A 27,159-nucleotide genomic window follows, 5' to 3' on the forward strand; every position below is an offset into this window, starting at 1 on the left:
GTATGTTGATGGACTTTGGCTTGTTGACAGGGGATGCAGGACCTGGTCCAGTCCCTGATTTTCTTGGCCATACCGTGCCAGATAAATTTGCTTGACAGCAGCTTTAGTACCTGGGTGGGAAAGTTCGGGAATGATGTCAAAAACATTCTTGCACCAGGCTGATGGGACAATTCCGTCGTGGCTTCCCAGTGAATATGTCACACAATAGGGTTGTGCCGTTAGAGCCAAAGTGTACATCCTGCTAAGAAAGTGATGTGATGGCAGTGCAGTAGGCCCTGATCTCGTCATCTGTCTGTTGGCTTACAGCCATAGCTTCGTAATCTAGTCCTTCCGTTATTGGTGCTAGGTAGGTGTGAGAGCGAGTAGGAGTGCGAGAGAGTGTGTTGGGAACTGGGTTTTCCTTGCCGGCTATGTGTTGGATGTCTGTTGTGTACTCAGAAATTGCTGATAGCTGTCGTTCCAAGAGCTTGCTCATAGGGAAGGTGAGTGGTTTGTGATCTGTGAATACTGTAAACATGCGGCCTTGAAGGAGATAGTGAAAGTGGCGGACACCGAGATGAACAGCCAGTAGTTCCCTGTCAAAAGCACTGTATTTCTGTTCAGGGGGTCATAGTTGTCGATTGAAGAAGGCGAGCAGTCACCACTGACTGTTGATGTGTTATTCCAAAACACCCCCAATGGCTGTGTCAGATGTGTCAACTGTGAGTGCAGTCCGAGCTGACATGTGAGGATTGGACAGCATGGTTGCTTGTTATTCGAAGGCTGAAGTCCTTGTACTATCCCACTCCACCTGTCTTTTTGAACCCTCTTTTGACAGTGCCTTGTATAGGGGTCTCATCACTTTTGCTGCAGAAGGGATGAAGCAAAGCTAAAAATTTACCATGACCACGAATTGAGGTAGAGCTTTGCTTGTGGTGGGATGTGGAAAGGATAGGATAGCTTTTACTTTTCCTGGCATAAATGACAGACAGACAGAAAAGGGAACAGTTAAAGAGTGATAAAACTATAGGTGTGGACATATGATAGCCATACATAACTTTAAGCAGAGAGCTCACAAGAAGTAGATTAAGTGATGCTAAAACACTTTTTGTGTTTTTGTTGATTTTAGAAATGTGCTTTGTTCGTCACAGATCATTGTTTTCATCAATGCCAAGATCAAGTCCACCAGGAGACTTCTTAAGTTTTGTGTTATGCATGGAGTAGGTAAATTATGGGTTTTTTTTCTCAAAATCTACAGGCAGATTCAGTTGCCTGTCAGCGATCCATTACTGCAAGGAGTCAAAATCAGTTTGCAGGAATGACCTATAGCATATACTCATATACTTTGAGTTGGCATCTATTTAGTTAATACAAGATGCTACAGAGGACCAGGAACAAACCCCTGCAAAACTTCAGATGTGATTTTATAGGATGCAGAATGATTTCCTTGTACTGTGACTAATTTGATTTGATGAAGAATGAAGCGTATCAACCAGATATAGTATTGGACCTTGTGAATATTTCTAACAGTTTCACCAGAATTAATTTGTGTGGCATAAAAGTAAAAAGGCTTTGGTGCAAGTTAAAATATATAACATCCACCTATGAATTACTATCTGCGATTTAGGTGATGTCTTCAAGAAATTCACAGCAGATGGAGTTAGAGATAAATCTGAATTGTGAGGGTTGAATAAGGTCATGAGAGATCCAGATGTTCCAGAGTGTTTCTTTCTGGCACAAGACTTTATTAATTTGTTGAGACAACTAGTGAAACTGACTGGACAATAATTGACAGGTGATGTGTGGTCACCCATTTTGGACAAAGGAATAACACCGGAAATTTTCCTTTGTTTTGGGGACACAGAGTTACTAAAATCAAATTAGAAAAAGCTGGTGTAGCAGCAAAAGGAGGCTACCTTTGAGAAGCTGATAAATAATAGATAACTGCTTCAGTGGGAGGTTAATGTAACTAATCTGGATTTTGGTCAAATCAAATGAGACAGAGAACATGTTTTTGGAGAAACATATATGAAGTGGACAAGTTGTGAGAAAATGTTTGTGGATCAATGATTTCTTCAGATACACCAAGAACAATTACATCCTGTGTGGCCAAATTCAGTGGCTTTCTCAGTGTCCCCAGTTCGTGGATATAACTAGGGGCAGGTTTGTATATTGAGTATGCTGGAATGAGTCTTCATTGTGTGATTCTGCACGGATTCCTACTCTAATATCTGTTATGTCAAATTTCTGAAGTTTCTGTCTGGATGCCAGCAATTGTTGGAAATGACACACAGATCAGCCACAGAAAGGACCAGTTTCGTAGTTCTATACTTCCTATATTCCGTCCATCATAGAACCATTTTGTACCTTTTATTGGACTGGGATCATCAGGAGATTAGTGGTACATTGAAGGCAGATAGAAGCATGACTTTTACTGCATTCAACTCATCAATTTTCAAAAGATTTCTCTGGTTTTGTATATATATATATATATATATATATATATATATATACAGATATGTTTCTTAGGCATTGTTCTGTTTTAGAGTTTTGACCTGTTTTGTTGCATATTGTTCACCCATACAAGAAGCATGACAAATGTACTCTGTCTGTCCATGCATACAATTCAAAAATCAAATATCTAAATATAGAGCACTTGTTAAACAAATAAGATTTTGTTCAGAGGAAATTAGCTCAATACTAGAATTGAAGTATATTTCTGGAACATAATGTGTACACACAATATATTCCAGAAATATACCTCAATTCTAGTATAGAGCTAATTACAAACCAATTTTTGTGACATATCAAAGTCAAAAAATATATTTAACAGTATGTATATGAATGCAACACACACACATGTGAGCATAGCATTCATATACACACACATATCTGCATTTATGTTATTGGTTAAAGAACTTTTTTATGTACTTTTGCGGGTTCTTGTAGTGTCTCAATATTTTGTACTCTAAATATGTACTCAATCCAATACTTGTTATAAACGAATGTTATTGGTGGGATGTGTTTCTGTTTTGTTCCACAGATGTCTGCTGTGTAAAAAGAAAGAACCTATAGTGGAGTTCCAACCATGTGAACACACTGTTATATGCAGAAATTGCTATAAAAATGAGAATGAGCTTAAAACTTGTCCCAAGTGTCAACGAGCTATAGAAACATGTAGTATACCTGGTAAGAATACAATTTAATGCTCTGTCTGTTTGATTCATTGGCTTTACGATGGTGAATAATGTACTTTATATTGTTGTGTAGACCCAGGTCTGTCATAAGTTGGCACATTTATGATAAAAGGTGTTCTAGATGTCTTCTCTTTGTGATACTATATCAATCCCCCCATCCACTAAATTTTGTCTTCATCCAAGTACAAGGTGTGCTATACTTCAAGAGGTTGCTAAGAGAAATATCAATAATATTCCTGGCTTTTATCAGTAAATATTAACTTTTTAATGCCAATTGTGAGTGATTAGAGGTGATTAATGATTTATCAGTATCTTGTGAATCTGATAGCTATAGACAAAGGTAGTTACAAGAACGTCAATTTTTTGGTAAAATAGGAGAGTCAATGAGGAAATCTCAAATGAGAGATTAAGAAACAACATTAGAGATTTTGATTGTTAATTAGTTGTTTTGTGTTGCTATGAATATTTATTTAGTGAAAGGTGTCATTGATTATTTCAACGTATTTTGAAAAGTTGTCCTCCAGAAATTCTTCATAATTTGTCATCTTATGAAGAGCTCCAATAATTACAGTAGTCTGATGTTTGATATGAAATATTTAATTAACACTTACTACAAAGTTTCAATAACATTTACCATCCATATTTATACTCATTCTTATTGGATTTTAGATTATATTAATGTTAATGCAGGCACAATTTTCTGTGTCTTTTACCTTTTCGTTTTAGCTCTGAATTGATTCTTATTTTTAAATTAGATCACGGAACCTGGTCATTGTTTTTGACTGATAAAAGAAATTATTGTTAGTATTTGGTACTGGACCTGGTACCATTTTTCTGCGATTCCTCATGGAACTACCATGATATCAACTGTTTTCAGATACAATCTATATAGATAACTAGCACTCCATCGGTTAGGATGATGAAAGATCCAGTTTTCCTATCAATAAAACAGCCTGTTAATGAAATTAACATGAAAGTGGCTGAGTACTCCGAAGACGTGAGTACACTAAATGTAGTTCCCAGGAAGATTCATCATAACACAGAAGGTGAAAAGGCTGGCCCTTTAAAATATAAGTAGATCTTGTTTTAATCAACTGAATGGATAGCAGCAATATGAAAGAAAGTCAGATAATATACAATCTATATAGATATCATTATAATGGTGGTCACTCACATATACATTTATCAGATTATATACAAACTATATATTTATAATTACAATGATGGTAACATATCCCTTTGCCAGATTATATATAATTTATATAGATATCATTATAATGATGGTCACATATCCCTTTGCCAGATTATATATAATCTCTATAGATATCATTTTGGAAACATCATCAAAGTATATCTCCCCATGCTCTAGCAAACATGGATTCAGCTAAACTAGAGAGAGCTCCCATTCACAATCTCAACTCAGAATGCAGTGTCAGATTAATCAACTACAAGTTGAGTTGTTGAGGTACCAAGCAATTCTAATTATCATCTTCTTCTTAAGTTAAACCCAAGTCGGTTGATCTGATTCGAGAGTGCGGGGCATTCAGGCAATATAACAAACTTATCAAACCTGGGGGTGAGTGGATACATGACAAACAACTGAATTGAATAATTTGATATATCATGATGTACCGCTTACTAGCATCATTGAGGCAGATGCCTATTTCATGGCAGATATACCAGATAAAGAAAAGGTCGGCAGGCTGTATTTAGAAATCATATATGCCAGTGACACTGCTGTTTCTGTGCCAAAAACCAGCAAGATTTCCCATCTCAAACAACGTTTATCAAAATCTGTCAATGGAACAATAAGTAATAAATTTCAAAATTTACTTGAATAATGTGAGTTGCAAGACAGACTTAAGCCTTATTGATTTCAGTCATGCATTGGATGACTTGGTGTGAGGTTCTGAAGCCATAAAGGTTGTCAAAGTATTATTTATCATATACATTTCAGAACTTCGGAAATGTTTTGTCTTCTGTAAAATTAAATTACTTAATTATTTGTCATTAAACTGCTTATTCCACATTCAATTCGAGTTCTTTGACGTCAAAAGCATATATAAAGACATCTCATATGACATTCTTGGTAACAACTACTGATTTTGTGAAAAAGATGTGTATCTTGGTCGCCCTCTTAAATTTGTGCCATATTGTAAAATCAAATTGTAAGACTAATACTATTTTTGGATTCAGCGTATTAAAAGAACCCATGCTAAGCTAAAATCTATATGCATAAATGTGTAATGGTGTCTGTCTGTGTGTGTGTTTGGGGTTAATCTAACTCCTCTCGAATCGTCCAACCGATTTTAATGATTTTTGGTACATAGATAGATTACATGCCCTGAATTTCAGATAAGGCCAGAATTTTTCGAAAACTCGATAATGCTCAGTTGGCATCGATTTTTGTGAGCTCAATCGGGCGTTTCAATGGAAATACCCATAACGATGTTATTATTTTTTGCAGCTTTTGCATTTTTTGGTCCGATTTTGATGAAAATCAATGAGTGAGCGAGGCTCATGGCAGTGAGTTGATTTCAGTATATAGTGCTAGTCCAACCCATGCCAGCATAGAAAGCTGACGTTAAACGATGATGATGATGATGATGATGATGAGTATTGATAAAAAATCGATAATTGCACCTGATCAGTGGTTATATAAAATCAATAGGCTTTTTGCATGCAAATACCCATAGGGATTTTATTTTTGGCCATAACTTTTATATTTTTCATCCATTTTTAATGAAATTTGAGATGTAGGTAAATTTTGTGGTGGGAGAGACGGTAAAGATGTTTATTTAATTCAAAAGGGCTTTAAAAGGGGACAAATGCAAATAAGCATTTCCTTAGAGACATTCTTATTGATTTTGTAATGCTGGCATCAACCAATGGACATGAACTGTACAGTTCATGTCCATTAGTTGATGCCAGCATGAAGAGTTGACAAAAATCGATAATTGCACGTGAGTGGGAATTTTAAGAAATCAATAGGCTTTTTGTATGCAATTCCACATTGGATTAATATCTTATGCTGTAACTTTTACAGAATTCATCTGATTTTGATGAAATTTAACTTTTAGGAAAAGTTTATCATTGGAGTCATGTAATAGAATTAAAATTAAACTGGTGAAAGGCAGAAATCGTCAAAATTCATTCCCAATAAAATAATGAACTGATTTTGAAGAAAATTCACCCATGAGTAGAGTTAAGCACTTCGACATATGAAGCATCGATTATTCATATTGGGATTTAAGATGGGATATTTTCATGTAAATGGTCACGTGGATTCTATTTTATGACATAAATTTAACACTTTCTTTCGGATTTTGCTGAGATTGAACACACTGATTAATTTTGTACAGAGAGTGGCATTAAGAGGAGAGAAATAAACAAACGTCACTCTCAACAGTTGGAGGTACACCCAAAAGTTTGACTGTGATTTCAGATGGTCCATTATGATGAAATATGTTGAAAGTGTTAACTGGGTAAAATCCCTGCTGAACCAGATATAACATCTTAATGGGTAATAGTTGGTACGGGGAAAGTAGAAGATTTCAATACAAGGTCAGAGGTGGGCTTAACTTCAACAAGAAAAACACGAGCAAATGCCAGGTCCAACAGCTAGTAGTATATATTTATGTACACTATGGGGTTTTAAATTGATTAAATTAGTATTTACTTCTATATTTTCTAGGTTTCTAACTTCAAGCAGTATATACAGTGGGGTTGCCAAAATTGAAATCGAAAAAAAAACGTTTATATCATTGTTTTGTGACCCTAGGCACAACTTTTGAGAAGCAATAAAAGATTAAAATAACATTCTCCATACCTGTACATGCATATCTAGTTTATCTTTAGTGCATTTTAGCCTCATGGTTTCAACATCGACAGACAGCATCCTCGTGACTTCATAAGCAGTCTCGAGGAACTACTCTTTCATCCATTTAATCTCGTTTCTTCTTTCAATCCATTTGATATTTCTTTGTATGTTACAACACTTTTTCTGTAGATCTTCAAACAGGGCTAGCAAACCTTCCTTCTTCTTGGGTCTGGTCAGCTTTCCACTGCTTTTCTAAGTCCTTCTTCTCCCTTCTTAACTGATGCATCTTTTTTTTCTCACCTACTTTCGTCAGACTTAGCAGATAACTGCTTCTTGTTACCCTCCATTACATCAAATAACTCAACAATTATGTCGTAGATGGTGATTGCAAGCTTATTCAGCTTAACTCTTGTTACCCCCATCCTTTTTATGGAGCATTTTGCATACTTTCCCTTTGAGGGACCTGTCACTAGCCTTATAATTTGCAGCTGACCACTAATTATTTCGTTTCTTTATCATCTCATCTAGCAAAGAGGCATCTTGACCTAAAGATCATGAAGGCATTTCAGCTGAAGTATTTATCTGTCTACTGCACTTTGACTCTTAGGGTGACTTTCTTCATGTTTGATGGTCAAATGACTTACACTGCTTCAATTTCTCCAAATAATTCTTGCCTTGATGGATCTTCAATCCCACTTAGGATTGTCTGCATCCTGAACCACATCCAGTACCTTCTGTATATAGACCAGTCTTATTTCTGAGCTCATGTCTGTATTCTCTTCAATGACCACAGTAGAAAGTATAGAAATATTGACCAAAACCATAGTGGTCATTAGTTAACCATTGATGATAACCATTATGATATCTCGTAATAATAGAATATTGATTATTAGCAGAAATAATGATACCATACTGCAAAGAGAAATATTTATTTCAGTGGATCGACATTCAGGGAAGAAAGAAGTCCAGACAACAGAACATCCTTCAGAAAGTAAACTACCGTCAGATGGTGAGTATAAAATAACAATTATTAATTGATTTCTGTAAAATTTAGCTACACATGTGTTTTTTTTTTTTGTTTTGTTTCTCAGATTGACTGAAAATAGGTTCCTTTTCTAATTTCCGATTCATTGGTTAGCTGTAAATCTGTAATATTGAAGTATTTACTGAAATTTCATAAAATAACCTCTCAGTTTAGCAATAGAAATATGGATAAATTAGTTGACACAATATTGGTAATATTATCTTTTGGAATAGGAAAGTGAAATACACTGTTGATTAGGAGTAAACAAGTGAGATAATAACAATGTTGTTATTGTATGTTGTTGTCAGGAGTAAACAAATGAGTTAATGACAATGTTTTTGTTTGTTTTACATGTTTCTGATAGCTTATTGTTGTTGTTGTTTAGCCATATGAAGACATCCAAATGTCTTCAGCTATTTTTCGACTCAGGGAATATCCTGGTGATTTGCGATGTGGAACAGCTGACATTAAAAATAACCATTAGCAACCTTCATTAAAGAGATCAGGTGTATGTTCATCCTACTCGATGTGGTGTGTCATGATTTTGTGACTAGATCTTTGGAGGACCATTTTGATTGATATTGAAGTTAAGCAGGAAATATGAAGGATGTTTGTTAGAGAAGTCAAGAGGTGAGTGAAGAATGCCATGCCATTGGTTTGGCAGAGGTATAAGACAGGAACGACAAAAGCAGAAGGGCATTATTATCAAGTTGTAATAACTAAATAAGATAATGGCTACAACGATAGGATTATGTAGAATGTGTTACAAGAAGAAAGAGGTTTAGGAAGGTTACTTTATTTTGTTGTGGTACCACTGTACGAAGTATGAAAATGTTGACCAAAGCCATAGTGGTCATTTTAGGACCATTGATGATAGAAAAGTTTCACAGATTATAGATTATTAAGATAATTAACAAAATAATACTATAATGAGAAATATTTATTTCAGAAGTAGAGGACAAGGAAGAGCTGCAAGTGGCACATGGTCCAACCAGTGAGTATTAAATAACAAGAATTTATTGATTTCTATAAATTTTGCCTTCACCTGAGTTTCTTTGTTTGTCAGATTGAGTAAGGTCAGATTCCATTCATAATTTCTACTTGAATGGTTAACTTTAAATTAAAAGATATTACTGAACTTTCAGGGTTAACTACTGAATTTAGCAAAGGTAATATGGATAAATGAGTTGAAGTAATAGAGTTAATATTGTCTTTTGGAATAGAGAAATAAAATATGTTGTTATTAGGGGTAAACAAATGAGTTAATGACAATGTTTTTGTTTGTTTTACATTTTTCTGATAGCTTATTGCTGTTGTTGTTTAGCCATATACCATATTCTGGCAGACGTAAGATGGAAAGTGTTCCCAAATTAAATTCCATATAATTTTTCACTTATAGTAAATCTATTATTAAATTCATTGTTCTTATCTAAGAGCAAGAGTTTGGTTTGCTGCTGAGATAAGCGAAGTATCTCTCTCCCTCTTTCTCTCTCTCCCTCTTTCTCTCTCTCCCTCTCTCTCTCTCACTAGAGGATGCTAAAGCAGAACTAACTGACCAGTTGAGACCAATTTTAATTGTAAATGTAGACGGCGAAATTTACATAGATGTACTTGTTAAGAGATCAGCTACGAATCTATAAAATAATTGCTATGGGACTGAAAGTGTCCATATGACTAGAATCCTCTGAATTCCTGGGAATATGGAATATACATTTTCTATATGGAATGCCATACAAGAGAAAAATGAGAATAAAAGAGATTTGCATGTTGTATGGCTTTATCTAGTTACTGCTTATGATTCTCTACAAGAGAAATTGCTGATGGCAGTAATCGACTTTTATCAAAGGTGGCGAGCTGGCAGAAACGTTAGCACACCGGGTGGAATGCTTAGCAGTATTTTGTCTGCTGTTACGTTCTGGGGTCAGATTCCGCCGAGGTCGACTTTGTCTATCATCCTTTCTGGGTCGATAAATTAAGTACCAGTTACGCACTGGGGTCGATGTAATCGACTTAATCCCTTTGTCTGTCCCGCTTTGTCCCTTCTGTCTTTAGCCCCTTGTGGGCAATAAAGAAATAAGTAATCGAATTTTATAAACTGGAGAAGATTACAGATCTAATTAGGAGCTACTGCAACAATTTCATAACATGGCTGATAAGAGAAGATTTGACAACTGATTAGCTTTTTGTTGAAAATCGAATTACTGTAGGTTGGTCAATATCAGTCATTTAGTTTGTGCTTTTTATGGATATGTTACATTGATCAGAAGGGAAATCACGTAAGAAGGCCTTCATGAATGACATAACAAACCTTAAAACAGAAGAAAAGGATACGCAATTACTTCTGCACTGGCTAATTACTAGGTCAGTAAAGTGGTTTAAAGCAAATAAATAATTCAGTCTGCCATTTATGAAAGATCAACTGAAGCAAGTGAAGTTTAAATTTGCAGAAGAAACCATGCCAAATGTTAACGTGTTTATGACGATGCTAAACTATGGTGTTGACAGAGAGTAGAGGCATTCAGATCATGGCACAAATTGAGGATTGGTTACAAGCAATAGATAAAACAAAACTTCTGGGCAAATACAAGATCTGGTGATTGCAGCTTGGTCTATATCCCGATCTTCTTTATATTTGTTTGAGTCTCAGTTCTTGTGCACCATTTAAAGTATTTTCTGTGCAATAATGCGGGGATGAAGAGGGATGTGTAGTTGATGAAGTTTCGTACCATTAAACTGAACTATTTTAGGATACCTGTCATGATCTTCTGCTCTGCTTTGGTAGAGTTATTAAGGAAGATGAATGACATCCAAATGTCTTCAGCTATTTTTCGACTCAGGGAACAGCTGACGTTAAAGATAACCATTAGCAACCTTCATTAAAGAGATCAGGTGTATGTTTATCCTACTCGATGTGGTGTGTCATGATATTGTGACTAGATCTTTGGAGGACCGTTTTGATTGATATTGAAGTTAAGCAGGAAATATGAAGGATGTTTGTTAGAGAAGTCAAGAGGTGAGTGAAGAATGCCATGCCATTGGTTTGGCAGAGGTATAAGACATCATCATCATCATCATCGTTTAACGTCCGCTTTCCATGCTAGCATTGGTTGGATGATTTGACTGAGGACTGGTGGAACCAGATGGCTACACCAGGCTCCAATCTGATTTGGCAGATTTTCTACAGCTGGATGCCCTTCCTAATGCCAACCACTCCGAGAGTGTAGTGGGTGCTTTTACGTGCCACCAGCACGAAGGCCAGTCAGGTGGTACTGGCAACGACCACGCTCATAATGGTGTATTTTACGTGCCACAATATATATATGTATATATATATATATATGTATATATATATATATACATATATATATATATATATATACATATATAGATATCCATATATATATATATATATATATATATATAGATATCCACATATATATATATATATATATAGATATCCACATATATATATATATAAAAACAAAAGTAAATGAGTATATGCATATATACGTACAGGTATGTGCATACCGACATCCACCTGTATGTATAGGTGCATATCTGGGTACAGGACATTGCAAACAAACGAAGACGAGAACACATGAGCCACATAGAGAACATTCTACTTCATCAGCTACCCACGTTTTAACACCAGCGTTTCGACGAGCTTCGGGCAGGACGCAACGTTAAAACGGCTCGTCCCATGGATCGCAGATTAAATCTGTATACGCAAATTAAATCTAGCCATGGAGGAATGTAGTGGCGGACAAAAAACAAGACAGGAAATATCCATATATATATATATAAACAATATATGAGTATATGCATATATATGTACATGTATGTACATACCTTCATCTGACGTGGCAAAAGAACATGGACAAAATGATAAACAAGGTACAACAAACAAGCAAGCCACATAAAAACATCTCCTTCATCAGCTGCCACCATTAAAACACCGGCGTTTCGAAGAATTAAGGCAGTACACATCGTTGAAATGGTTCTTCCCATGAACACAAATTAAACTATTTTCGTGGAGGGCAGTGGCGGACGGAAAACAAGACAGGAAAACGAAACGGTGAATAAACAAACAAGCAAAAAGGCTGTACAGCCATATCATCATCATCATCATCATCATCGTTTAACGTCCGCCTTCCATGCTAGCATGGGTTGGACGATTTGACTGAGGACTGGTGAAACCGGATGGCAACACCAGGCTCCAATCTAATTTGGCAGAGTTTCTACAGCTGGATGCCCTTCCTAACGCCAACCACTCAGAGAGTGTAGTGGGTGCTTTTACGTGTCACCCGCACGAAAACGGCCACGCTCGAAATGGTGTCTTTTATGTGCGACCCGCACAAGAGCCAGTCCAGGGGCACCGGCAACGATCTCGCTCGAAAAACCTCATGTGTCACTCGCACAAGAGCCAGTCCATGGGCACTGGCAACGATCTCGCACGAAAGATATCATGTGTCGCCCGCACATGAGCCAGTCCAGGGGCACTGGCAACGATCCCGCTCGAAAGATTTCATGTGTCGCCCATACATGAGCCAGTCCGGGGGCACCGGCAACGACCTCGCTCGAAAAACCTCATGTGTCACCTGCAAGCCGGCCCAGAGGCACCGGCAACGATCTCGCCCGAAAGATTTCATGTGTCGCCCGCACATGAGCCAGTCCAGGGGCACTGGCAACGGTCTCGCTCGAAAGATATCACGTGTCGCCCGCACATGAGCCAGTCCAGGGGCACTGGCAACGATGTCGCTCGAAAGATATCATGTGTTGCCCACACATGAACCAGTCCAGGGGCACTGGCAACGGTCTCGTTCGAAAGATATCACGTGTCGCCCGCACATGAGCCAGTCCAGGGGCACTGGCAACGATGTCGCTCGAAAGATATCATGTGTCGCCCGCACATGAGCCAGTCCGGGGCACCGGCAACGACCTCGCTCGAAAAACCTCATGTGTCACTCGCACAAGAGCCAGTCCATGGACACTGGCAACGATCTCGCACGAAAGATATCATGTGTCGCCCGCACATGAGCCACTCCAGGGGCACTGGCAACGATCCCGCTCGAAAGATTTCATGTGTCGCCCACACATGAGCCAGTCCGGGGGCACCGGCAACGACCTCGCTCGAAAAACCTCATGTGTCACCTGCAAGCCGGCCCGGGGCACTGGCAACGATCCAGCTCGAAACATTTCATGTGTCACCCGTACAAGAGCCAGTCCAGGGGCACTGGCAACGGTGTCGCTCGAAAGATATCACGTGTCGTCCGCACATGAGCCAGTCCAGGGGCACTGGCAACGATGTCGCTCGAAAGATATCATGTGTCGCCCGCACATGAGCCAGTGCAGGGGCACCGGCAACGATCCCGCTTGAACGATTTCATGTGTCACCCGCACATGAGCCAGTCCAGGGGCACCAGCAATGATCTCGCTCGAAAAACCTCATGTGTCACTCGCACAAGAGCCAGTCCATGGGCACTGGCAACGATCTCGCACGAAAGATATCATGTGTCGCCTGCAAATGAGCCAGTCCAGGGGCACTGGCAACGATCCCGCTCGAAAGATTTCATGTGTCGCCCGCACATGAGCCAGTCCGGGGGCACTGGCAAATGATCCTGCTCGAAAGATATCATGTGTCGCCCACACATGAGCCAGTCCAGGGGCACCGCCAACGAACTCGCTCGAAAGATATCATGTGTCGCCCGCACATGAGCCAGTCCAGGGGCACTGGCAACGATCCCGCTCGAAAGATTTCATGTGTCGCCCGCACATGAGCCAGTCCGGGGGCACTGGCAACGATCCTGCTCGAAAGATTTCATGTTTCGCCCGCACATGAACCAGTCCGGGGGCACAGGCAAACGATCCCGTTCGAAAGATATCATGTGTCGCCCGCACATGAGCCAGTCCAGGGGTACTGGCAACGATCCCGCTCAAAAGATTTCATGTGTTGCCCGCACATGAGCCAGTCCGGGGGCACTGGCAAATGATCCCGCTCGAAACATTTCATGTGTCACCCGCACATGAGCCAGTCCATGGGCCATGGGCACTGGCAACGATCCCGCTCGAAACATTTCATGTGTCACCCGCACAAGAGCCAGTCCAGGGGCACCGGCAACGAACTCGCTCGAAAGATATCATGTGTCGCCCGCACATGAGCCAGTCCAGGGGCACTGGCAACGATCCCGCTCGAAAGATTTCATGTGTCGCCTGCAAAGACAAAAGCAGAAGGGCATTAATATCAAGTTGTAATAATTAAATAAGATAATGGCTACAACGATAGGATTATGCAGAATGTGTTACAAGAAGAAAGAGGTTTAGGAAGGTTACTTTATTTTGTTGTGGTACCACTGTACGAAGTATGAAAATGTTGACCAAAGCCATAGTGGTCATTTTAGGACCATTGATGATAGAAAAGTTTCACAGATTATAGATTATTAAGATAATTAACAAAATAATACTATAATGAGAAATATTTATTTCAGAAGCAGAGGACAAGGAAGAGCTGCAAGTGGCACGTAGTCCCACCAGTGAGTATTAAATAACAAGAATTTATTGATTTCTATAAATTTTGCCTTCACCTGAGTTTCTTTGTTTGTCAGATTGAGTAAGGTCAGGTTCCATTCGTAATTTCCACTTGAACGGTTAACTTTAAATTAAAAGATATTACTGAACTTTCAGGGTTAACTACTGAATTTAGCAAAGGTAATATGGATAAATGAGTTGAAGTAATAGAGTTAATATTGTCTTTTGGAAAAGGGAAATAAAATATGTTGTTGTTAGGGGTAAACAAATGAGTTAATGACAATGTTTTTGTTTGTTTTACATTTTTCTGATAGCTTATTGCTGTTGTTGTTTAGCCATATGCCATATTCTGGCAGACGTAAGATGGAAAGTGTTCCCAAATTAAATTCCATATAATTTTTCATATGTAGTAAATCTATTATTAAATTCCTAAGAGCAAGAGTTTGGTTTGCTGCTGAGATAAGCGAAGTATCTCTCTCTCTCTTCCTCTCTCTCCCTCTCTATCTCTCACTAGAGGATGCTAAAGCAGAACTAACCAGTTCAGACCAATTTTAATTGTAAATGTAGACTGCGAAATTTACATAGATGTACTTGTTAAGAGATCAGCTACAAATCTATAAAATAATTGCTATGGGACTGAAAGTGTCCATATGACTAGAATCCTCTGAATTCCTGAGAATATGGAATATACATTTAATATATGGAATGCCATACAAGAGAAAAATGAGAATAAAAGAGATTTGCATGTTGTATGGCTTTATCTAGTTACTGCTTATGTTTCTCTACAAGAGAAATTGCTGATGGCAGTAATCGACTTTTATCGAAGGTGGCGAGCTGGCAGAAACGTTAGCACACCGGGTGGAATGCTTAGCAGTATTTTGTCTGCCGTTACGTTCTGAGTTCAGATTCTGCCGAGGTCGACTTTGTCTATCACCCTTTCAGGGTCGATCAATTAAGTACCAGTTACGCACTGGGGTCGATGTAATCGACTTAATCCCTTTGTCTGTTCCGCTTTGTCCCTTCTGTCTTTAGCCCCTTGTGGGCAATAAAGAAATATGTAATCAACTTTTATACACTGGAGAAGATTACAGATCTAATTAGGAGCTACTGCAACAATTTCATAACATGGCTGATAAGAGAAGATTTGACAACTGATTAGCTTTTTGTTGAAAATCGAATTACTGTAGGTTGGTCAATATCAGTCATTTAGTTTGTGCTTTTTATGGATATGTTACATTGATCAGAAGGGAAATCACGTAAGAAGGCCTTCATGAATGACATAACAAACATTAAAACAGACCAAAAGGATATGCAATTACTTCTGCACTGGCTAATTACTTGGTCAGTAAAGTGGTTTAAAGCAAATAAATATTTCAGTCTGCCATTTATGAAAGATCACCTGAAGCAAGTGAAGTTTAAATTTGCAGAAGAAACCATGCCAAATGTTAAAGTGTTTACGACGATGCTAAACTATGTTGTTGACAGAGAGTAGAGGCATTCAGATCATGGCACAAATTGAGGATTGGTTACAAGCAATAGATAAGACAAAACTTCTGGGCAAATACAAGATCTGGTGATTGCAGCTTGGTCTATATCCCGATCTTCTTTATATTTGTTTGAGTCTCAGTTCTTGTGCACCATTTAAAGTATTTTCTGTGCAATAATGCGGGGATGAAGAGGGATGTGTAGTTGATGAAGTTTCGTACCATTGAACTGAACTATTTTAGGATACCTGTCATGATCTTCTGCTCCGCCTGGGTAGAGTTATTAAGGAAGATGAATGGCATCCAAATATTTCTTGATTCAGAGGACATAGTGTTGACCTGTGATTTGGGACAGTTAAAATAAACTATTACAGGCAGCAACCTTCAACAAAGAGATCAGGTGTATGTTTATCCTAAGTGATGTGTCATGATATTGTGAGTAGATCTTTGGAGGACCGACTTGATTGACATTCGAATTAAGCTGCAAATTAGAAGAATGTTGGTTACTGAATTCTAGAGGTGAGAGGAGAAAGCCATGTCGTTGATTTGGTACAGATATAAGACTAGAAAAACAAAACTAGAAAAGTATTTTCACGAAGCAGTGATAAAGAAGATAATTGCTATATTGTTAGGATCATGTAGAATAACTTACTAGCAAGAAGAGGTTTAGGAAAGTTAGTCTATTTTGTGGTAGTACTACTGAAGAAAATATAAAAATAGTGTTAAAAAACATAGTGGTCACCAGTTGACCATTGATCACAGGTATATCTCACAATAATAAAATACTAGCTGGACTCATAAAAAATTCACAGAAAATATAAAATAGTGTAAGCATCTGTAAATTGTGTGCTGGTGCCATGAGAAATCTTTCTATAATGTGACAGTCACAGAATACAGAAAGAAGCATAAAACTGGTGACTGGTAATAAAATCCCAAGAAAAATGTCTCAGTAATAAAGTCAAAATTATAGCTAGGTAAAAGAGTCGCAATTCATTTATGGGATGCAGACAAAACCTCTCTCGGACAAAACCCCCTCAGACAACCCTTTCATTTCCCTCTGCATTGCAAATATCACTTGGGAAGGCATGAACGTCACAGTTTTCCATTTTTCCTTTGAAATCCTTTCATTCCACTTTACATTACAAATATCATTTGAAAGGTATGAACATCACAATATTCCTTTTTCTTGTTTGACAACCTTTCATTCCCCTTTACATTAGAAATATCATTTGGAAAGGCATGAACATCACAACATTCCATTCATCATTAAAAATGCTTTCATTCCTCTCGATATAACAAATATCAACTGATTCAGAGGACATGGTGATAGCCTGTGAATTGGGGTAGTTAAAATTAAAGATTACCATCTAGTTAAACTGCACTAAGGTGAGATGTTTCTACCTGGAACCTAGAGCTGTGCTTGGGACTACATTTGAACTGTTGACTTCTGATGCAGGGGTCAACATAATATCCTTTTGGTCAGCTGCTAGAAATGATTTATTATCTAAATTGAGAGAAGACATCATCCTAATTTCCAATTGAAAGATTAGCTGTATAATAATTCTATTAAACATATTGATATCAAAATTTCAGAAAATATCTAACGTGGTTAGCATGGTTTATAAAATGGATAATTCAGAAGACAATAGAGTTAATATTAAGTATATTAGAAAGTATAAAAATATTGACCAAATTCATAATGGTCACCAGTTGACCATTGATAGTAGGAATGTCTGATAAACTGTAGATTATTTTTAGAAATAAACAAATTTTACTATAAATTATAAACTTTGGAAATATTTATTTCAGAGAGTTCAGAGTTGCCGCTGGAGGATCTTCAGATAGTGGCTAAGTGGTTAGGATGTAAATGGATGCAAGTGGGTGAGTATAAAAATAACAATATCTAATAGATTTCTATAAATATTACTTTCACCTAAGCTATTTTATGAATGACATCCAAATGTCTTCAGCTATTTTTCGACTCGGAATATCCTGGTGATTTGCGATGTGGAACAGCTGACATTAAAGATAACCATTAGCAACCTTCATTAAAGAGATCAGGTGTATGTTCATCCTACTCGATGTGGTGTGTCATGATTTTGTGACTAGATCTTTGGAGGACCATTTTGATTGATATTGCAGTTAAGCAGGAAATATGAAGGATGCTTGTTAGAGAAGTCAAGAGGTGAGTGAAGAATGCCATGCCATTGGTTTGGCAGAGATATAAGACAGGAACGACAAAAGCAGAAGGGCATTATTATCAAGTTGTAATAATTAAATAAGATAATGGCTACAAAGATAGGATTATGCAGAATGTGTTACAAGAAGAAAGAGATTTAGGAAGGTTACTTTATTTTGTTGTGGTACTGTGGTATGACGTCACTGACTGGGGAGGCTGACCAGAAGGGCGAGTTGACCGGAAGAGGAAAAAGGGCAGAGGGAGCCTTGATCGGGATTCGTGCCCTTTTCGAATGGGGTCGTGGTCAGGAGAAGACGTGCCAAGCGACGGTCTAGGTTTGGGAGAAGCAGCTGCTATTCCTAGTGTTCTTTGGGTCGGGGCAAGCTTCAAGGATTGGATACCGCAAGACAGACTCGCAGTCTACAACAGGAAAAGCGAGGTAAGGCAATTACATCTACTCGCACGCATACACCACAAGCTATTTCGGCCCCGCGTGTAGAAATTCGCCACGATGGCAGCCAAGATTAGAATCGCCAGTGATGTGATCAGGCCTTTTAATGGCGAAGGAGATGTGATGGCTTGGATGCGAAAAATTAGGCTCGTGGCCAAGCTGCAAGGAATAAGTGATGTGGCGAGTCATATGGTGCTATACTTGGAAGGGAGTGCCCTGACCCTGTATTTAGAAATGGACGAGGAAGAGAGGTTAAGTGCGGAGAAAATCGAATGGAGATTGAGAGAAGCATATACGGAGAGCGATTACGCTGCCTTCGTTAAACTAGGAACTGTTAGATGGGGGGGGGGAGAACAGGTGGATGAGTACGCGGCGGAAGTGCATAGACTGGCTACGCTGGCTGGGTTTACGGGAGAAGGCCTGGACAGAGCGGCGCGGCTGGCATTTGTGAATGGATTCCCCGACGACGTAGGGATTCGATTGCAGCAGTTGCCTGGCGGGAGAAAGATGGCGCTCAGTGAGCTAGTAGCACAAGCTCACATGTTGACACAGCACCTCGGATGGAAGCCGATAGCGATGGTGGCGACGGAGGCGCATTCCGACAGATGACAGCCTGAGAAAGGCGTAAGGAAGCCTACCGAGCAGCGACAGTGGCTGTTCTCAGGCCGGTTTTTCAAATATCAGGGGCCGCACATGGCGAGGGAATGCGCCGAATCGGGGTCCGTCTGCTATCAATGCAGGAAGACTGGGCACATCGCCCATAATTGCGACCAGGGAAACGACCGTGGGGAAGTTGCTGCCTCTCAAACTTTCCCAGCAACCAAGTAGAGGCGCTTGTGGAGGCGCTGCCCATAGTTGAAGTTGAGGCCAAGGGGAAGAAGTTCAAGGCCCTCGTGGACACGGGTTGCACGACTACCCTCGTGACGCCAAGGGTGGCAAAGAAATGGGATGGGACGAGTAGCGTCCGGGCGGTCGACGGTAGAGAGATCTGTTGCAGGGGCAGCTCCAGTCTGGAGATAGCGTTACCGAGCGCGGCGCTGAGGCTACAGGTGATCATGATCGACTATGTGATAGACGGGGTTGATGTCGTGTTGGGGATGGACGCCATCAACCGTCTTGGTGGCGTTAGGATTGCAGGAGATGAGGTCACGTTCGAAAGCGTGGGGGCATCGTGCGCTGTGAGTCGGGACCGCTAGGGAGAGCAGAGCCCCGTCGGGAACAGCGCCGCTTACACCATCGAGGACAAAGATTTTCAGGCGGCGTTTGATGGTCGGAGGTGGAATATAGAATGGTGATGGAAGGACAAGCCCCCACTACTAAAGAACAGGGTGAGCTTCTACCAGCATACGTTGAAAGGTCACGCCGGCGTCGAGTTCAACGAGGAGGTAGAGAGATGGATCAAGGAAGGAGTCCTTGTCCCGTGGAAAGAGGAGGTGGTGAGTGGAGTGTTGCCTCTGATGGCGGTGGTGCAGCCGACGAAAGGAAAAGTCAGACCGGTGCTGGACTTTAGGGAGCTGAACGACCATATATCGTGCCACATGGGAGGGGAGGCAACGGACGTTTGCAGTGAGACGTTACGTGTGTGGAGACAGTCGACCAAGGCAGCGACGATCGTCGACTTGAAGTCGGCATATTTGCAGCTCTGTGTGAGTGACAAACTGTGGCGATACCAGCTGGTGCGGTACAAGGGCCAGACGTACTGTTTGACCAGGCTGGTTTTCGGGCTGAATTCCGCTTCGAAAATTATGGCAATGGTGCTCAAGTCCATCCTAGGGAAAGAGGAGAGGATAAGGAAGGCCACCAGTTCCTATATCGACGACATTTTGGTTGACGAGACTGTAGTGTCAGCCACTGAGGTAGTGAGACACCTGGAGAGGTTCGGGCTGATTGCGAAGCCGCCTGAGTCGATGGTGGGGGGAGCTGCGCTGGGGCTGAAGCTACAAAAAGACAGATCGGGCGAGCTGGTGTTCCGGAGAGGAAACGAGATCCCAGAGCTGAGTTCCAGCGTCAGCAGGAGAGAGTTGTTCTCGGTTTGTGGGAAGTTGATTGGACACTACCTGATCGCTGGTTGGCTGCACACTGCATGCAGTTACACCAATAGACGAGCAGAGGGGGAGAGTTGGAGTGACAAGGTGGGAGAGGCGATGGTGGCGATGATGCGGGAATCCTAGAGAGAACGAGAGCGGAAGACCCGGTCAGAGGAAACTGGTATGTGCCCATGACGGAGTGCGGGACGGTTTGGTGTGATGCTAGCAGTCTAGCGATAGGGGTTGTGTTGGAGATCGAAGGTGCTGAGGTGGAGGATGCGGCCTGGCTACGGAAAGCGGACGACTTCAACCACATCAATGTCGCCGAACTAGATGCGGTGCTGAAAGGGGTGAACTTGGCCCTGAGATGGGGGCTGCGCTCGATCGAGATCCGGACGGATTCGGCCACCGTGGTCGGCTGGGTAGGAACAGTAATTACCAGCGAGAAGAGAGTCTGGACGAAAGGTGCCGCGGAGACGTTGGTGAAACGCCGCCTAGGAGATCTAGGAGAGCTGATCGCCAAGTTCGGACTGAAGCTGAACGTGGTTTTCGTGCCTTCGGAAAGAAACAGGGCGGACGCACTGACCAGGGTGAAAAGGGCGTGGCTGGAGGAACTAGAGGAAGCAAGGAAAGGGATAGCGGCAGCGTATCGGCTGGGTGACTCCGAACTGAAGGAGCTACATGCTATGCACCACTTGGGGGTGGATAGGACCCTGTACCTGGCGAAAATGATTGATGCTGACGTCACTAGGAGAAACGTCAAGAAATTGGTCGCGAAATGTGACAGATGCCAGTCCATTGACCCCGCCCCAGGTGGGCATGAGCAAGGGAACCTCTCAGTAGAGCGCAACTGGAGGAGACTAGCTGTGGATGTGACGCACTACCGTCAGAGAATGTATCTCAGCATGGTCGACTGCGGGCCGGGCCGGCTGGCCATTTGGAGGGAGCTGAGGACAGGCATTGCCAATGAGATTGCCCACATTCTGAACAGGATATTCTTGGAGAGGGGTCCCGTGGAAGAACTGCTAACGGACAATGGGGCGGCATTTCGTTCAGAAGCGTTGGGAGAGATGCTTGACCGGTGGAAGGTGCGACAATTATTTAGAGCGGCGTATAGGCCGAGCAGCAATGGAATCGTTGAGAGGCACCATCGGACGATCAAAGCCATGGCTGAAAGGAGGCACATTTCGCCCCTGGAAGTGGTCTGTTGGTACAACATGTCTCCCCGATCCTGACAAGCGGAAGAGTCTGTGCCGCACAGAGCAGTGTTCAAATATGAATGGAGGCATCCCAGTAAGACGCCGGAGTTCTGCGAGGAAGAGAAGGGACCCGTTGGCGTGAAAGTAGGGGAGGAAGTTTGGGTCAAGCCGCCGAAGGCACGCTGCACATCACAATGGGGCAGGGGAACCGTGACAGCGGTCAATTCCAGAAACAATGTATCTGTGGATGGAATGCTGCGTCACGTGCTGGACCTGCGCAGGATAGCCACTTCATCGGATGAAGAGCGCGATGGAAACGAGCCACCTGGCTTGAGAAGATCTCGACGTGTAAGGCGCCCGCCCGGTTGGATGGTGGACTTCGAATTGGAGTAGGGGTGAACGTGATCTTTAAGATCAGGGTGGCGTGTGGTATGACGTCAGTGACTGGGGAGGCTGAGCGGAAGGGCGAGTTGACCGGAAAAGGAAAAAGGGCAGCGGCAGCCTCGACCGGGATTCATGCCCTTTTCGAACGGGGTCGTGGTCAGGAGAAGACGTGCCAAGCGACGGTTTAGGTTTGGGAGAAGCAGCTGCTATTCCTAGTGTTCTTTGGGTCGGGGCAAGCTTCAAGGATAGGATACAGCAAGACAGACTCGCAGTCGACGACAGGAAAACTGAGGTAAGGCGATTACATCTACTCGCACGCATACACCACAGGTACCACTGTACGAAGTATGAAAATGTTGACCAAAGCCATAGTGGTCATTTTAGGACCATTGATGATAGAAAAGTTTCACAGATTATAGATTATTAAGATAATTAACAAAATAATACTATAACGAGAAATATTTATTTCAGAAGTAGAGGACAAGGAAGAGCTGCAAGTGGCACATGGTCCAACCAGTGAGTATTAAATAACAAGAATTTATTGATTTCTATAAATTTTGCCTTCACCTGAGTTTCTTTGTTTGTCAGATTGAGTAAGGTCAGGTTCCATTCATAATTTCTACTTGAATGGTTAACTTTAAATTAAAAGATATTACTGAACTTTCAGGGTTAACTACTGAATTTAGCAAAGGTAATATGGATAAATGAGTTGAAGTAATAGAGTTAATATTGTCTTTTGGAATAGGGAAATAAAATATGTTGTTGTTAGGGGTAAGCAAATGAGTTAATGACAATGTTTTTGTTTGTTTTACATTTTTCTGATAGCTTATTGTTGTTGTTGTTTAGCCATATACCATATTCTGGCAGACGTAAGATGGAAAGTGTTCCCAAATTAAATTCCATATAATTTTTCACTTATAGTAAATCTATTATTAAATTCATTGTTCTTATCTAAGAGCAAGAGTTTGGTTTGCTGCTGAGATAAGCGAAGTATCTCTCTCCCTCTTTCTCTCTCTCCCTCTTTCTCTCTCTCCCTCTTTCTCTCTCTCCCTCTCTCTCTCTCACTAGAGGATGCTAAAGCAGAACTAACTGACCAGTTGAGACCAATTTTGATTGTAAATGTAGACGGCGAAATTTACATCGATGTACTTGCTAAGAGATCAGCTACGAATCTATAAAATAATTGCTATGGGACTGAAAGTGTCCATATGACTAGAATCCTCTGAATTCCTGGGAATATGGAATATACATTTTCTATATGGAATGCCATACAAGAGAAAAATGAGAATAAAAGAGATTTGCATGTTGTATGGTTTTATCTAGTTACTGCTTATGTTTCTCTACAAGAGAAATTGCTGATGGCAGTAATCGACTTTTATCGAAGGTGGCGAGCTGGTAGAAACGTTAGCACACCGGGTGGAATGCTTAGCAGTATTTTGTCTGCCGTTACGTTCTGAGTTCAGATTCCGCCGAGGTCGACTTTGTCTATCATCCTTTCGGGGTCGATGAATTAAGTACCAGTTACGCACTGGGGTCGATGTAATCGACTTAATCCCTTTGTCTGTCCTGCTTTGTCCCTTCTGTCTTTAGCCCCTTGTGGGCAATAAAGAAATAAGTAATCGACTTTTATACACTGGAGAAGATTACAGATCTAATTAGGAGCTATTGCAACAATTTCATAACATGGCTGATAAGAGAAGATTTGACAACTGATTAGCTTTTTGTTGAAAATCGAATTACTGTAGGTTGGTCAATATCAGTCATTTAGTTTGTGCTTTTTATGGATATGTTACATTGATCAGAAGGGAAATCACGTAAGAAGGCCTTCATGAATGACATAACAAACATTAAAACAGACCAAAAGGATATGCAATTACTTCTGCACTGGCTAATTACTTGGTCAGTAAAGTGGTTTAAAGCAAATAAATATTTCAGTCTGCCATTTATGAAAGATCACCTGAAGCAAGTGAAGTTTAAATTTGCAGAAGAAACCATGCCAAATGTTAAAGTGTTTACGACGATGCTAAACTATGTTGTTGACAGAGAGTAGAGGCATTCAGATCATGGCACAAATTGAGGATTGGTTACAAGCAATAGATAAGACAAAACTTCTGGGCAAATACAAGATCTGGTGATTGCAGCTTGGTCTATATCCCGATCTTCTTTATATTTGTTTGAGTCTCAGTTCTTGTGCACCATTTAAAGTATTTTCTGTGCAATAATGCGGGGATGAAGAGGGATGTGTAGTTGATGAAGTTTCGTACCATTAAACTGAACTATTTTAGGATACCTGTCATGATCTTCTGCTCCGCCTGGGTAGAGTTATTAAGGAAGATGAATGGCATCCAAATATTTCTTGATTCAGAGGACATAGTGTTGACCTGTGATTTGGGACAGTTAAAATAAACTATTACAGGCAGCAACCTTCAACAAAGAGATCAGGTGTATGTTTATCCTAAGTGATGTGTCATGATATTGTGAGTAGATCTTTGGAGGACCGACTTGATTGACATTCGAATTAAGCTGCAAATTAGAAGAATGTTGGTTACTGAATTCTAGAGGTGAGAGGAGAAAGCCATGTCGTTGATTTGGTACAGATATAAGACTAGAAAAACAAAACTAGAAAAGTATTTTCACGAAGCAGTGATAAAGAAGATAATTGCTTTATTGTTAGGATCATGTAGAATAACTTACTAGCAAGAAGAGGTTTAGGAAAGTTAGTCTATTTTGTGGTAGTACTACTGAAGAAAATATAAAAATAGTGTTAAAAAACATAGTGGTCACCAGTTGACTATTGATCACAGGAATATCTCACAATAATAAAATACTAGCTGGACTCATAAAAAATTCACAGAAAATATAAAATAGTGTAAGCATCTGTAAATTGTGTGCTGGTGCCATGAGAAATCTTTCTATAATGTGACAGTCACAGAATACAGAAAGAAGCGTAAAACTGGTGACTGGTAATAAAATCCCAAGAAAAATGTCTCAGTAATAAAGTCAAAATTTTGGCTAGGTAAAAGAGTCGCAATTCATTTATGGGATGCAGACAAAACCTCTCTAGGACAAAACCCCCTCAGACAACCCTTTCATTTCCCTCTGCATTTGCAAATATCACTTGGGAAGGCATGAACGTCACAGTTTTCCATTTTTCCTTTGAAATCCTTTCATTCCACTTTACATTACAAATATCATTGGTATGAATATCACAATATTCCTTTTCTTGTTTGACAACCTTTCATTCCCCTTTACATTAGAAATATCATTTGGAAAGGCATGAACATCACAACATTCCATTCATCATTAAAAATGCTTTCATTCCTCTCTATATAACAAATATCAACTGATTCAGAGGACATGGTGATAGCCTGTGAATTGGGGTAGTTAAAATTAAAGATTACCATCTAGTTAAACTGCACTAAGGTGAGATGTTTCTACCTGGAACCTAGAGCTGTGCTTGGGACTACATTTGAACTTTTGACTTCTGATGCAGGGGTCAACATAATATCCTTTTGGTCAGCTGCTAGAAATGATTTATTATCTAAATTGAGAGAAGACATCATCCTAATTTCCAATTGAAAGATTAGCTGTATAATAATTCTATTAAACATATTGATATTAAAATTTCAGAAAATATCTAACGTGGTTAGCATGGTTTATAAAATGGATAATTCAGAAGACAATAGAGTTAATATTAAGTATATTAGAAAGTATAAAAATATTGACCAAGTTCATAATGGTCACCTGTTGATCATTGTTGGTAGGAATGTCTGATAAACTGTAGATTATTTTTAGAAATAAACAAATTTTACTATAAATTATAAACTTTGGAAATATTTATTTCAGAGAGTTCAGAGTTGATGCCCAAGGATCTTCAGAGAGTGGCTAAGAGGTTAGGACGTAAATGGATGCAAGTGGGTGAGTATAAAAATAACAATACCTAATAGATTTCTATAAATATTACTTTCACCTGAGCTATTTTATTCGTTAAAATCACTGAGAACAGGTTCCATTCCTAATATCTAGTTGATAGTTTAGCTGTATAATAATTCTGTTAAACATATTGATATCACTGAAATTTCAGAAAATATCCAACAGAGCTTAACATGGCTGGTAATAATGGCTAAACTAGAAAACACAAATAATGTTAATATTATCTTTTGGAAGAGAGAACTAAAATATGTTGTTTAAAGTAGACGGGTGAGTTAATAACAAAGTTTTGGTTTGTTTTATGTCTTCACTAAGTCTTCTGCTAGGCATAAACATCACAATATTTTATTTCTCCTTTGAAATCCTTTCATTCCCCTTTACATTAGAAATATCATATGGAAAAGCATAAACATCACAACATTCCATTTCTCCTTGTCTGAAAGTGTAACAACATCAGATATCACTTATACAAAGTTCCCATTATTTACAACAATGTTTTGTACTTCCTTATGGTACCTATTTACATCTAGGTAAACTGTACTAAAGTGAGATGTTTCTACTAGAAACCTAGAGCTGTGCTTGGGACTAGATTTGAACTGTTGACCTCTGACACAGGTATCAACATAATATCCTTTTGGTCAGCTGCTAGAAATGATATATCTAAATTAAGAGAAGATATCATCCTAATTTCCAATTGAAAGATTAGCTGTATAATAATTCTATTAAACATATTGATATTAAAATTTCAGAAAATATCTAACGTGGTTAGCATGGTTTACAAAATGGATAATTCAGAAGACAATAGAGTTAATATTAAGTATATTAGAAAGTATGAAAATATTGACCAAGATCATAATGGTCACCAGTTGACCATTATTGGTAGGAATGTCTGATAAACTGTAGATTATTTTTAGAAATAAACAAATTTTACTATAAATTATAAACTTTGGAAATATTTAT

The 27,159-nt window shown here is 39.8% G+C and overlaps 1 protein-coding gene and 1 pseudogene across 18 annotated transcripts in view; both read left to right on the forward strand.

Annotated features, from left to right (window-relative positions):
* Positions 1-27,159, forward strand: part of LOC128251272 (uncharacterized) — a 69,690-nt gene that overhangs the window by 34,401 nt on the left and 8,130 nt on the right. For 2 of the 18 annotated variants that reach the window (XM_089352538.1, XM_089352536.1), the window contains exons 9-15: positions 3,023-3,168; positions 7,934-8,005; positions 8,970-9,014; positions 14,506-14,550; positions 17,839-17,910; positions 22,741-22,785; positions 26,116-26,187. In XM_089352538.1, the coding sequence (XP_089208664.1) occupies positions 3,023-3,168; positions 7,934-8,005; positions 8,970-9,014; positions 14,506-14,550; positions 17,839-17,910; positions 22,741-22,785; positions 26,116-26,187 (497 nt within the window). The remainder of the gene's footprint in view (positions 1-3,022; positions 3,169-7,933; positions 8,006-8,969; positions 9,015-14,505; positions 14,551-17,838; positions 17,911-22,740; positions 22,786-26,115; positions 26,188-27,159) is intronic. The other 16 variants (XM_089352546.1, XM_089352545.1, XM_089352541.1 and 13 more) reach the window with 15 other exon arrangements.
* LOC149135635 (uncharacterized) lies at positions 20,733-22,412 on the forward strand (annotated as a pseudogene).

Source organism: Octopus bimaculoides, chromosome 5, assembly GCF_046866305.1.
Source record: "Octopus bimaculoides isolate indiv1 chromosome 5, ASM4686630v1, whole genome shotgun sequence".
Taxonomy (NCBI): domain Eukaryota; kingdom Metazoa; phylum Mollusca; class Cephalopoda; order Octopoda; family Octopodidae; genus Octopus; species Octopus bimaculoides.